At 40.4% G+C, this 13,914-nt stretch overlaps 1 protein-coding gene across 2 annotated transcripts; it reads left to right on the top strand.

Moving 5' to 3' along the window:
• Window positions 1–1,120: 1,120 nt before the first annotated feature.
• sf1 (splicing factor 1) lies at window positions 1,121–12,711 on the top strand. 2 transcript variants are annotated; one of them, XM_030075675.1, is made up of 12 exons: window positions 1,121–1,379; window positions 2,549–2,683; window positions 5,196–5,271; window positions 7,628–7,780; window positions 7,928–8,017; window positions 8,370–8,553; window positions 8,955–9,070; window positions 9,358–9,465; window positions 9,761–9,956; window positions 10,454–10,679; window positions 10,834–10,998; window positions 11,319–12,711. In XM_030075675.1, the coding sequence occupies exons 1-12, from the start codon at window positions 1,121–1,123 to the stop codon at window positions 11,648–11,650; spliced, it is 2,040 nt and encodes a 679-aa protein (XP_029931535.1). In that variant the 3' UTR covers window positions 11,651–12,711. The 2 variants fall into 2 exon arrangements, with proteins under 2 accessions (XP_029931535.1, XP_029931536.1); XM_030075676.1 differs by having other exon boundaries at window positions 2,552–2,683; window positions 11,319–11,650.
• The last annotated feature ends 1,203 nt before the right edge of the window (window positions 12,712–13,914 follow it).

Raw genomic sequence — 13,914 nt, 5'->3', positions numbered from 1 at the left:
AGCAAAAGTAAGCAATTATGAATACCTTTCATTTCAAGTGGGTGTGGGCCTTCCTTCTGGAGGAAAGTCTGCTACCAGCCAGTGCAGCCAGAGGCTAAGGCTGGTAAAGGAATAAATAAATAAAATTTGAAAAAGTGAAAAATGACAAGAAGACTTTTTATATGTTTGATCATTTCATGAAGCATTTAATAGCTGTCTGTTTGTCCAGCACATCATTCATTTCCTCTAGTGCCACCCCTTGGGGAAAATAGCCCAAAATATCAACTTGGATTCAAGATAACATAGAATCTAATAAACAGATAGCCACAATATTAGTTGAGTGTGTTTGTGCTCCCTAAAGGGAAATTTCAGTGACTCTTAATTGTAACCTATAACCTTAACTGTTGCACCAACTTTTGGCCAAAATTTCTCAAAATGTACTCGGCAGATTTCTGTGAAATTTGTTGTGTTGACATTTGTTGACTGGTGCAACCAACATCATGCAGTTTTCATCAGGCAGTCTGGCGACCTCTCCTTTAATGGCACTATTAGACCAAAATGTCAAATTGATATTTTAAAGTCCTTTGGACAAATTGCCATGACATGATGAGCACACTCATGCTACCCAACTTAGGTGACATCATGGTCTGTCTTGTAACATCACCTTTAACCAAATATATATATATCTTCTCCTCCCACAACTTGCTCCCTACCATCACACATCCCTGCAATGGTGAAACGTCACTAGTTTCCGCCATTCCTTCTGTATTTTACAAATTCCATACTAATCTATTATACACTGTTCTATAATATGCTACAGTAAGTAGTCTGTATAGACTGACAATTGAGTTATCCAATCAACTTTCTACAAGTTTATTGAATCATGACGGAGAATGTCTTCTCGGCCAATATAAGATTGGGGGTGGGGCTTAGTTTAGCCAATAGGATAGTTTCATACTGCAGCGATCAGCCTTTGTGGTTTTCTGATGGGCGCCATTTTGTTGATAGCACAGTGCGAACGGAGGAGGCAGTGTAACTGTAGACCGATAACCCGATAGATAGCAGCTACTTTTATTTGTTTGAATATACGTTAGCCTGCTGAATTTTGACAGAGGCGAAACCTTTTTGAGTACCTCTTGAAATGGCCACGGGAGCAAATGCAACCCCTTTGGGGAAGCTGCACCCCAGTATTGGCGCTAAACGAGGGTTTGACTCCGGGCCTGGTGCGGGGAACGGCTTGATGCCGACGCCGGGGCCACCCGTGTCCTTTCCCTCGCTACAGGGTTTCCAGCCACCGATGCCAAATGCCACTTTCCCGCAGACTCACCAGTTTAATGTGGCGGGAACTTTTCCAACGCAGACTCAGCAACCAGCTTCAGGGGCCGGACTGGCCAAAACAGGTAACTAGCTAACTGACTAACTAGCTAACTAACGCCTGACGCTCCTGCACGAGCTAATGGAACAACAGCAGCTAGCTAGCAAGCTAACGCGGCTAAATAACGTGGATTAAAGGCCTAGCAGTAGGCTCTGACTTTGCACGAAGTGGAAAGGCCAAGAGAATAGCCAGATCCTACATGCAAAAGTAACTCAGTTTTAAAAGTATTTATCCTCTTCAGATGTTTGGTATTGATACAGTAATCGTTATTTATCGACATTATTGCGTTATGGTTACCGTGGAAGGCGAAATGTTAAATGAACTTAACGTTACATTTGTACATTGAGCAATTAGCTTGTGTTCAACAAGATGTTAACTGCACGATGTTGCAAGATTTCATACGATATATGACGTGACTATGGGTTCACACCAAGGTTACTTGAAATTTTAACTGTAGCAACGGTGAAAATTAAGCAATCCTCAAAAACAAACAGCAAAACAAGACCAATTGGATGTAGAAAATGTTACTTCAGTAAGTATTTTATTGATCAGGACAGATCAATCACTGTTTTAAACTGCTTTAGAATTTCTAAAAAAAAAACAAAAACCTCTGCTTTGACACAATGGTTCAACAAGCTTTCTTCAAAAAACAGCATCATAATATGAACTGAATGTAGAAAATGCAGACATAAAATATATTTTTTGATCAAATCACACCAATCACTGTCCATATCATTGTCTCTTGAACAATATAATAATTATATATTGTTCAGCCCTGGTGCTAACATTAAGCTAGATCCTCTGTGTGCTGTGATGTTACAGAGAAAGTCACACCTAATTCATCAAAAAAATCTGTCACTTGGGGCCACAAAAGTAGGCCATATGCCTCATAAAATATGGAAAGGCCTAAGTATCACTGTTTTAAATGGTTTAGAGCCACTCTGTATCTGGCATAGGTCTTATATATGAATCAACAGTCCAGATTTAGTACCCTTTTAGGTTTGGTTAGTGTACTTTCATTCTCATAACTATTGCAGTTTGATGTCTTCTTTGTTAATTAATGTTTACCTTTGTAGACAATAAGGCCATGCTGAAATTGTGAATGGCTCTTTGTCTTGACTGACTCAGTATCACAGGGCGGCATGTATTGAGACTGTAGTCAAGGTATCTTAGCATATCCCTAAACTTCCTCAGCAGATTTTGGTCAGAAGAAACAGAGGAAGAGGAGTCGATGGAGCAGCGAGACACCTGATCAGAAGACTGTGATACCTGGCATGCCCACTGTCATTCCCCCCGGACTGACCCGGGATCAAGAGAGAGCCTACATAGGTAAAATGACTCACAGTTTATTTGTTGAACCAAGATTATGAAATTAAACCTAAACCCAGATTTGTTTTATAGACGACTGTTAATTGCATCTGTGTGATGGTCACGTTTCCTGACACTGTGCATACAGGTATTAGAGTTTCAGTCCAAGATCATGTTTGCTGGATTCCCAACAGTTAGAGCTCCCTTCAAGTAACCACAGCTTTGGGTTCAGTTCAAATTACAGTGTTCAGAGTTACTCACCAAAACCCTTCTGTTTTGCTAAGCACATTGAGTTGCCTGGCCATGAAATGTGCTGTATAAATAAAGTTTGACTTGACTAGATTTAAAAAAAAAAAAAAAAAAAAACGATCTATGGTCTGGTTATGACCACTGCTTGACTATTGAAATTCAGCAATCAATTCTAATGAGCAACAAACGTATTGATGTGGAGTGTTAATGAAGGTCATTTTCCCCTATTGGAGGTAACATGGTTCTGCCATGGCAAATGTTTTCAGTGGTCTTAGGGTTTGCATACCATTGGGCACCCATTAGCAAGATGAGATGCAGTCCTATATGAGACACCACTGCTTGCTGATAATTGTCCTGAGCTGCAGGTCACTCACTGTCTTGCCTGTTCCCTTATACATCATCAGTATTGTTCCCTTGCATGGAGGGGTTGCTCATACTGTCCTAACATGCTAAATTATGCTTCTGTTTATATTGGTATCAAGTGTGAGCAATGCTGCTTCAATGGCAAAAGAGACTGAACCTGAACTGAATCATACCAACCTGAATTATTCATCAGTTGGCAAATCATTTACATTTTCATGATTTTTTTTTTTTTTTTAAATTTCAATTCTGGTTAATTGAATTGTTTAGCCTTGCTTTTTAGGTGAGGAGGATTATTGATAATGGATTATATTAATGATATTCAGATCAATCAACTCCTTTAACCTATTATGCCTTTCAGCAGCAGTGTAGCACAAACATTCTGCCTTCATGGGCCCTCAATAGGGTGTTTTGAAGCAGATAAATCCTTTGTCAATAACTGAACTTGTTATTGATGTTGTTCACTCATTGTTAATGGTTGGTCTTCCTTGGTATGTAAACATTCATTTGTGCCTACCTTCCGTTGTCACACTTATTTTTTCCTTTGCTCATTCAGTAGAACCCCTAAAATAATCCAAGGGAAGTGCTTTACTATGAAATCGCTGTGAACCACAATTCACAGGGGCTGTATTCATCTCAGTGAATCCCAAGTAATCATTTCGGTGACCAGTGACTCTTTATCAGGTTGGGGGGTGGGCCAGGTGGAATTTTGTCATTACAAATTTCATACTGTGCATGAGATGAGTGATTTCTTTCTTTCATTTCCTTCTCAATGTAAGAGTTGCTTCAGTGTAACTGCAGCCCCTCAGCTTTAGATCTACGGAGTGCAAACAGTGACTGTGGTTGCCTTGTTTTGTTTTTGAACCATGAAAACTAATAGACCTATTAATGATGTAGACCCGGTGTGTCCTCCAAATGCCAAGCCACATAATATCATATGCTGTAGGGATGGGAAAAAATCGTTTTAAATACAATTTTTATTTCCTAATTTATTTGATTTGATAATTTCACCATGTTGACCCTGCATTGATACTTTGTACTTACGCTAGATATTTTTTTATTTTATTCAAGGTGTAAAAAACATTGCTACTTAGAATGCAATACAGAGTGACATGTTCAAACAAACTTTTAACTCTGGGTGTGTGGCGTCACATCATGGGAGTAAAGCCTGCAAGAACTTGGCTTTAATTGTTTAGAAGGTGAAGACAAGTTAGACATGAACTGCGCTGTACAAGTCCAGCATTGTTGCTGCATATGCTTATTTTCCTGGTTGGTTTCTATCTAAAACGTAATCAAAAACCTCAGAATATTGTAAAGTGAATGGCATTAATTGCAGACTAGTGACACATATCACACACACTCACACACACACAGTGACACAAGTATCATGAATCGTAATGTATTGGGTCCCTGCCACTTCCCATCCCTAACATGCCTGCAGTTTATAGTCAGTAGATGAAGCCTTGTACTTTTTCAGCAAATATACTTAAGTTGAGATTTGCAATATTAATGGACTGGCGTGCATTTTTAGGAACCCTGGTCTATTCATCTAATGACATGTTGCCATTTGTTTCACCATGTCTGAGAAAGCTGATTAGTCTTATTTAATTGAATTAAGCATTTGAGCCCTCTGAAATTTATATCTTACTCTGGAAGGTGTTCTTCATATTGGTTAATTTGTTCTTCTGATTTACCTTGAAAGGAGTAAGGATTTTCATGCTTTAGAATTAATCTGATAATGAGGTGTTCATTTTATCTCCCCTTGTTTTAATTTAACAGACTCATCATTTGCTGTAATGTTGTCTTTGCCTCAGTAATGAACGAGACAGTGCTCTGATGTGAAGGGTGCTGTCTCTCTGATGTTGTTGTGGTAACCACATTTCTCTCCATCCTTGTTTTTCTTTCCTAACCTGAATTCTTCCAGTCCAACTGCAGATCGAAGACCTGACTCGTAAACTGCGTACAGGAGACCTGGGAATCCCTGTTAACCCTGAGGACAGGTCGGAAAAAGATTAAACCCACAAACAGTAACATTTTCTCTACCTTCTTGACGTTTTGAAGACAGATGTTGATTCTCAGTATAGTAATGGTTGTTAGCCTAAATCTCAGATGGTGCACTAGAATTAGTTGGCACTATTAGCACTTAGCTAGTTATATCTTAGCAAAAGGACAGTGTTATTTAGCATCTTTAGTCCAATGTTTTTGTACATTGACATAGCAGAGTGCTAGATAAAATTATCTACATTTAAAAATAGTCAGCCCTTGGGTTGTTCAGTCCATCAGTTGATAGTACATTAAATTAACTTTTGTTGGTAGTGTGCACAGTTTTTAAATTTTGTCTGCTTGCTTTGAAGTGGCTTTGTTAAATCATTACAAATAGTCAGTACAAATAGTGTTTCATCATTCCTTTTTGACACTGTTTTTTGTGAAGTTAAGGTGGGAATGAAGGTGTATCTGACAGGTTTTCACAGTTTGGATATGATAAGTCCATCAATTAGGTATATAGGCCTACTTAAATTTTGAAATTTAACTCAGATGTATTTCGGCTGACAATTTGGCAAGTGATTTTGAAATTCTGATGTCCAAACGTCCATGTCTCAAAATCATCTCAAGAGGCTTGTCCCTTTTCACTGGGCTACTTTTCAATTTACTTGCCAACTTGACAGTTTACTGCAGCTCTTGTCTCCATTAGCGTCCTAGTTTTTATGCATCATGGATATATTTCACCATCGTTGCTTGTTTTGGTATGTGATGTAGAGTGTGTGAATGTATGAATGTACTATTAATGATGCATAATTAATGTATGAAGATTTTTTTTTTCTCAACTCTGAAACAGGTTTGGGCTAATACTTGTGACTCTATAAATGGTTATTTAACCAGTATTAGTAGTTCTAAATTAAATAAATTGGCATTTTTTTGGAAAAGGTTTTTCATTGAAGCAGATAACATATCTTAAAAAAAAAACTTTTCATTAGTGGGTATCACTTTCTCTATTTCAGTTTTTGGATATTTAAATAATTTCGCATTTTAGATTGTAACAATTACTTTTGCCAATTATGATTGGCCACAGTGCACATAGCACTAATTTAAAAAATGCCAACAGTTAACGGTTTTATCTGACACTTGACAAATTAATAACCGTTGGATTTTCTTCATGGTCATTTATGGTTTTCCCATAATGTGGCTTCCAACATCCAACCTGGGGGGCGGTTTCCAGTTTTCTACATGGACTGTTGAAGAAAACTGCCAGAATCCTGTGTGTTCTGGCAGCGCGATGGCCAGCTTATAACATAGTCTCCATAAGGATCTATTCCCGCAGGAAATGCCATTGCTCTCAAGAGTGTGTGAGATTTATCTTTGTTAGCTAGAGTCCCTGTCGTCTGTATATGGTATAGAGTTTCTCATCTTAATCTTAATCAGACATTTCCACAGCGACATATAAGTTGATTCCAGGACTCTTATAAGTCACCACCCACTCCTAACATGAAACAGACAACTGGGGGTGTTTCAGGTTGTCACCGATGGAAGTTTCAAGTATAAAATGAAAGACTTCTATTTATTTTTCTCCTACTCTTCCTCTCTGAATTAATGTCAAATGGACACAAATGTGGCTCTCTGATGGGAGAGCTTAGGAAAAAGGTGGACATCTAATCTTAATTCCTTTTTCTCTAACCCAAATTACCCCACGTCAACCTAACCCTTTTTCAAGCACAGAGCCTCCTTAACGCAGCTACACAGGTTTTCAGCATCCATGGGGAGGTATGGACCTCTTCCGCCACGTCAACACCAGACATCTCCCAAAGCCAGCGTTTCTGTTTAGGATTGCGAACTTTACATTGTTCTCTTTTTTCCTACAACTTTTCCTTTCTAGTAGGCCAACAATCCTGTATGCAGGTTTAGTTATGGCCATTTTTTTTTCTTTCTGGTGGATACCCCTTCATTATTTTGGGATAATAACCACTGTACAGCTTTGGTTGCCCCCTTTTTTTTTGACTTGAAACTGTGATCAGTGGAACTCTTTGGCCAAAAAAAGTCAGTGCAGAGTTCCTACATAATTTCCATTTTCTTTAATTTTATTGCTCTTGCACTGTCACATAGCCTGAGGCTGAGATTTGTTTCCCTTCTTAGTTCCAAATTCTCAAAGTAACCATTTGTGCCCTTGCCTTGAAAAAATGGGCCATGTTTCTCTGAGACATGTGATTGCTATTAATCAAAATGTCCTACTAAAGATATCCAACTTTTAAAGGCTTAGATAGCTATAGGGAACCTGTTTTGATTGTCACTGCTACTGATCCACTTCTACAGAGATACTGACGGTGGTGTTCTTGTCTTTCTCTTTTCTACCACCATATTCAGGTCTCCCTCTCCAGAACCCATATACAACAGTGAGGGCAAGAGGCTGAACACTCGGGAATACCGTACACGAAAGAAGTTGGAGGAGGAGCGTCACTCCCTCATCACAGAGATGGTGGGACTCAACCCCGAGTTTAAACCACCTGCAGACTACAAGTACGGTTTAAATTGAAACATATAAATGTGAAAGAATGCTCATGCTGACATTTTATTATCACTAACCCAATTTGTGGCATAGTCTTGCTCTTCTGCTCTCTGTAAATTTATAATAATTGATGTATTTTTTACTCTTGTGTTATTTAGGCCCCCAGCCACCAGAGTCAATGACAAAGTTATGATTCCCCAAGACGAATATCCTGAGATCAACTTTGTTGGTTTGCTGATTGGGCCACGGTATGTTTGATTGATTCTTGCTCGTATATTATGCTTTTCAGCCTCGTAATGAAATAAGATTAGACTATTGATTGGTTCTGTTCAACAAGCATACAATTTCAGATGAAACTTAGCAGCTTTGTGGAGTTTTGTTTTTCTTTTTTTTTTTTTCTTTGCCATGATCCAATCACTTTCCTGTTTATTCCCCCATCACGACTGTGTATTATTAGAAACAGAATTCATTTGTTAGAATTCATTAGAAACGGTATGATTACCATTTGCACCCTTGTAAAAGCTAAGTCTTGGCGAGTATATGCTCACAACAAAAAACATGAGTATGTGTTTGTTTTTTTCCTCTTCACTATTCTTGCAGTGGTAATACCTTGAAGAACATTGAGAAAGAGTGTTGTGCCAAGATCATGATCCGTGGTAAAGGCTCTGTGAAAGAGGGGAAGGTTGGCCGTAAGGACGGACAGATGCTGCCTGGGGAAGATGAGCCTCTGCACGCACTGGTTACCGCCAACACAATGGAGAACGTCAAGAAAGCTGTGGAACAGGTTGGAGCACTGGAACAACCCCCATGATGGATCACACGTGATAATATCAAACATGAAACCTTTGTTCACTTGTTTTCCTCGAACCAGCCAACCCGTTTTGACACATCATTCTCATTGTGTTCATACTGTTAGAAGTTTGATTGATGGGTTGCTTTATCCTACACACATTGTGGATGGTACAGGTGGCTGTGTTAAACAGGTGTTTAAATGTTAGAATATTGAGCCAACATTAGGCAGCATGATTGCCTACCAGTAGAGCAGTCTGTTGTTTGGATCCAATCATAGAGATTGGTCCTGGTGCATTTACTTGATTGCTCATATTTATGTGAGCGTTTATGCATGTATGTTTATTACTGCAAGAAAGACATGCTGTACATTTTATACGAAACATGTATCCACAGATCCGCAACATCCTGAAGCAAGGCATTGAGACACCTGAGGATCAGAACGACCTGCGTAAGATGCAGCTGCGGGAGCTTGCCAGGCTCAATGGCACTCTGAGGGAGGACGACAACAGGTCAGTAACAAGTCTGTCAGTGGACTTTCAGTAATTGGGCATTTGGGTATATTTGGGTATTTGGGTATATTTAGTTGGGTATTTCTTTGATGTAAACACCAGAGAAGTGCTATTACTTGAGAATGAAAGATGCTTAGCTAAATTTATCAAGCCCTGCTTTGCCGAGGCAGTGTGAACTTAAACAAAGCTAAAACAAAAGTTCAGTTAAGTAAACTTTCTCCGCTAAAATGGTGGCAGTGTTAGTGTTAATAAACTTTGTGGCATGTGTTCACAACTTGTCTCTGTAGGATCCTTCGTCCCTGGCAGAACTCTGAGCCACGCAGCATCACCAACACCACCCTCTGCACAAAGTGTGGTGGAGCTGGCCACATCTCCTCTGACTGCAAGTACACAAGGTAATTAACGCCAAGAGTTGACCAAGTCCAATCACAAATTTCCAGTTGTTCTGAAAGTCTCATCTGCTGTCTTTGGAAAATGTATAGTTTAACGTTTTTGTGGTAATTAAACTGAAATTTTCTTTTGTGAGATCATAGAATTGTACAAATACTGTAGTTTCTAAAATGCCTACCATTAGTTAACAGTCATTAATAGTGATAATACTTAATCACCATATCCTTACGAAGGAATCTAGCGATGGTAGTGATTAATTTCCAGTGCTTTTAACAATCTATGCTGTTGTGTTTTCCCCAGCTCATTTGCTGCTCACAGGGCAAGCGGTGGCGAGCCTCCACAGTCGGCACAGGACAAGGCTCGTATGGACAAGGAGTACCTGTCTCTCATGGCCGAGCTGGGGGAGGCTCCGGTCCCCTCGTCTGGTGGAGGACACACCACTACCCATGCTGGAGGACCTCGAGCTTCTGGACCCAACAATAACCAGCCACCACCGGTGTGTAGCTGTCTCACATTACTTATTGTAAGGCTGAACGAGCCTGGGTTCGACAGGGTTTTTCTTCCTTTTAAAATGTGTGCTCTCCATACATACTAATTTGTGCACATCTTCAGTGTTTAGAAACTCCAAGTGTTAGAATTACATTCTCCTAAAGTTGAAAATGCCTCCAAAAACCATGCAAGACTGGAGCTCTCCATTGAACCCGATGATGATGTAATAAATGTATTAATGTTTAATGTGAAATTCAGTCAATGTCTCATTAGTTCCACAGCCAGTTCACAGGTGGACATTTACTGAACCAGATCTGATGTTCAATATTAGCAGCATACCAGTATATTCCTTAAACATATAGACATATAACTGTAATACTGTAATAGTTTTTGACTGTTTTTTTTTTTTTTTTTTTTTTTTTTTTTTTACCCTTGCGCTAAATTCTCTCAGTTGTCCTTGAAGTTGTGTTTGAGACCAAACATCTTAATGTTGTTTCTTTGCAGCAAAACCGGCCTCCTTGGATGAACTCTGGCCCATCTGAGAACAGGAACTTTCATGGCATGCATGCAGGGCCTGGTGGCCACGGGGCGCCCCACAACTTCCCTCCCCCCATGCCCAACATGGGAGGCCCGCCAATGCCCCCCAACCCCAATGGCCTGCCTCCCCCGTGGATGCAGCCCCCACCTCCTCCCATGGGCCAGGGTCCAGGACCTCATGGACACCCCATGGGTAAGGGAGATTTTATTTTAATTAATTAATTAATTTTTCATTTATACAACAATGCAACAAGCTGTCTGAATAATCCTGTGGTCATATAGTCTATTAATTTTTAGAGAGATATTTCTAGACTTGACTTTGGGCTAACAGTTTGGTTTCCCTGCAGGTCTACTGCCTCCTCCCATGGGCATGATGCCACCTCCTCCTCCTCCCCCCAGCAACCAGCCACCCCCTCCGCCCTCTGGACCCCTGCCACCATGGCAACAGCAGGCCCCACCTCCACCCCCAACCAGTAGCATGGCAACAAGTGCACCACTGCCATGGCAACAGAGTAAGAACATACAACTGCTTCTTTGTGAAAAGCTGACAGTTTAAGTGACCCAGTAGCCAACCACTGTTCCTATTAAGAGAGGTGTTTCAGAAGTCTCTGATTAGATTGGGCTGAGTTATCTGGCTAGTTACAGAAGTTAGTTTATCAAGTGTTGCTCATTTTTGTTTGTGGACTCTAAATAAACTAATGTGACTGTCAGCAGTACTTTTGAAAGGTCCCAGTGGCAGATTTATGAGTGTCACCCCTGTGATCTGAACTTGTTGATTTGAAGTATAAACTTAACTAAGTGCTGCCACACTAACTAACCCCTCCCTCCACAGATACCACCACAACGTCCAGCCCTGGCACAGGCACCCTGCCTCCCTGGCAGCAGCCCCAGCAGCCTGCAGCCTCCGGAGCCCAGCCTCCTCCACCCATGGGCACCCCCTCCATGGTGCCTCCTCCCCCAGGGGTCCAGCCCCCACTGCCCCCCGGTGCCCCTCCTCCTCCCCCTCCACCACCCCCAGGCTCAACCGGCATGATGTATGCCCCCCCGCCACCCCCACCACCTATGGACCCCTCCAATTTTGTCACCATGATGGGGATGGGGGTACCAGGCATGCCCCCATTTGGCATGCCTCCCGCCCCTCCTCCCCCACCACCCCAGAATTAATCCCTTGGTTTCCGTCAGTGGCAGAAGAATCGTCCTCCCACAAGTTTCTCCAACCTGCAGCACGTTGTTCACCAGAAATCAGACTGACATTATTCTGTACAGAGTATCTACCAGTGCTCACTGAAAAAAAGAAAAAAAATACCTGTGCTTTATTTTTTATTGGTCTTTGCCATTGTGAAGACATCTCTTAAACAATGAAAGGCTGTTAGTTCAATTTGTAAATTTACGTAACTTAATTTTTTTCTTCCTGTTTTTAAAGTTTGTATTAACACAAAGCTCCTTGTGTCCATGCAAACGCTGTTGCTCATGAGCAGTCATTTTGCGTTATCAGTTTTGTTTGTCATATTTCTTGTATACCAAATAAATTGCCTCAAATAGTGGCAAGTTTGATTTTGCTGAATATTATCATTTCACTAAATAAAATAACAGCTTAATATGTTGTGTTCAGATCTTTGAACTTCCATTCAAACTCATGTTAACTTGAGTTGAATTCCTAACTCGCATGATCCTCAGCTTTTTTAAAGTGATAAGCTCAACCTGTCATGTTCCCTTTGTTGGCTTTGAGTTGAACAAGATGAATATTTTTGTAACAATAACGTGAAATGTATCACTTAGTCCTTTGTCAAAAAAGCAGATTTTTGTAATACTGTCTCAGTTTTCCAGGGTTTAGAGTTTTGGTTACCTGCCTGCATCTCGGCTATGAAACTGCTTCAGTTTAATTCACTTAGTCCGTACTGAAAAGGGAATTTGGTGCCATGTTCTGTTGGCTTCTGACCCATGGACTGCTTGAATACCCAGAATCTGATAATATCCCTGCTCTCCTGCATTTCCCTCTGCTCTGATATGTAGCTGTGTGCAGTGTTTCTGTTGCTTCAGCAAGGACTAAATTCTCTATTTTGTCCCTCAAGTGAATGGAGAAGAAAAATGTTAGATATTGTATTTTTACTCTTTCTGGAATCGGTCTGTTGACCATATTGTTGTGTTATTGGTTCTAGCCCGAATGAATAGCTGTTGCAATCTTGCTTGGTTACCATTAAACTCGTCAAATTTCAACCTTTTTTCATCCTGTGCAGATATTTCTCTTTTTATTCCTGAATTCGAGGCCAGAGGTTATTTTTTTTTATATTCTTGGCTGCAAAGCCGACTTGGAGTAAGCCGCTGATGCCCATGTCAAGTGATTTTTGTCCTGTAGTGACCCTGACATAAAGATGCTTTGGTTTGTGCTCTGTACTAAATGCTTGTGAAAGGCATTTTTCAAGAGCGTTTAAACAAGAATGTTGACATCAGTAATTACTGATCTGACCAAGTATATCATTTGACTAATTATAAAAATAGTTTTATTATAATAAAAAAAATCATGAAAAATGGGAATTTTTTTTTGTAATCCTTGAACCTTATAATGTGGCCTTTTTTACATTTCAATATTTTATTTTCTTGTAACTTTTTTTTCTTGCTAATTTACCACTGCCTCCCCCTCCCACTATGGTTTTGAATTAATTTGTGCAGCTTTCAAACAGTTACATTTTTTCAATTTACTACTTGAAAATTGACAATCATGGATAGATTAAACCAGAAAAAAGAAAATGTCAAAAGACCCCTTGTACATTTTCTATAGTCTAAAAAAAATCTAGTGAATTAAATTACAGTGAAGTTAACGTTTTTGCTCATTTTGGCTGAGGACACCCTGGAGTCCCTCCATGGACCCCTGTGCGTCCCTGGAGCCTCTTTGTATGTCCCTGTTCTGGGCTATTAAATTAGACAATGTCTGCAGAGGGTTTCCTTTTCCCAGGCTGGGTCACGTGCTGCTTCAGACGTGTTACATAACTTGATTCAGTCAAGTGTATCCTTTGCCTCCCAAAACACCCGGAAGCACTGCAGTTTTAGAGAAATTCACAAGTCTTAAACAGCTGATAAGCAGTAGTTGACATGGTGTGATCTGTGTTTTTGTCTGGCTTGTTGCTGTCCTTCACAGCGGCGTCTTTGTGTCTTTGGCAGCAAGACAAAGTCACTTTAAATAACTGCCATGGTCAACTTCCGCTGCAGATGAGCAGAGCTACAGGACAGCAGCCCTCAGGAGCCTGGGTGTCCATGCTGACTGTCCATGCAGAGCTCCCATGCAGTCTCATGGTGGAACCCTCCACATACAGTAAATGGAAAATACATTCATCTCCACTGACTCCCTTTTCTGTTTGGTGCATATGCTGCCTTCCTGTGCTGCTGGGAAATATCACACTCGAGAAACTGGCTACAGATGAGCGACAGAA

The sequence above is a fragment of the Myripristis murdjan genome, chromosome 18 (assembly GCF_902150065.1).
Source record: "Myripristis murdjan chromosome 18, fMyrMur1.1, whole genome shotgun sequence".
Lineage (NCBI taxonomy): Eukaryota > Metazoa > Chordata > Actinopteri > Holocentriformes > Holocentridae > Myripristis > Myripristis murdjan.
The sequence above is the reverse complement of the archived record's forward strand: the minus strand, read 5'-3'. Positions and strand labels throughout refer to the sequence as shown.

Coding starts and splice junctions, on each gene's coding strand:
- sf1 (XM_030075675.1), top strand. CDS start 1,121: ATGGCCACGGGAGCAAATGCAACCCCTTTGGGGAAGCTGCACCCCAGT. Junction 8,554..8,954: donor TCAAGAAAGCTGTGGAACAG/GTTGGAGCACTG, acceptor ATGTATCCACAG/ATCCGCAACATCCTGAAGCA. Junction 10,999..11,318: donor ACCACTGCCATGGCAACAGA/GTAAGAACATAC, acceptor CTCCCTCCACAG/ATACCACCACAACGTCCAGC.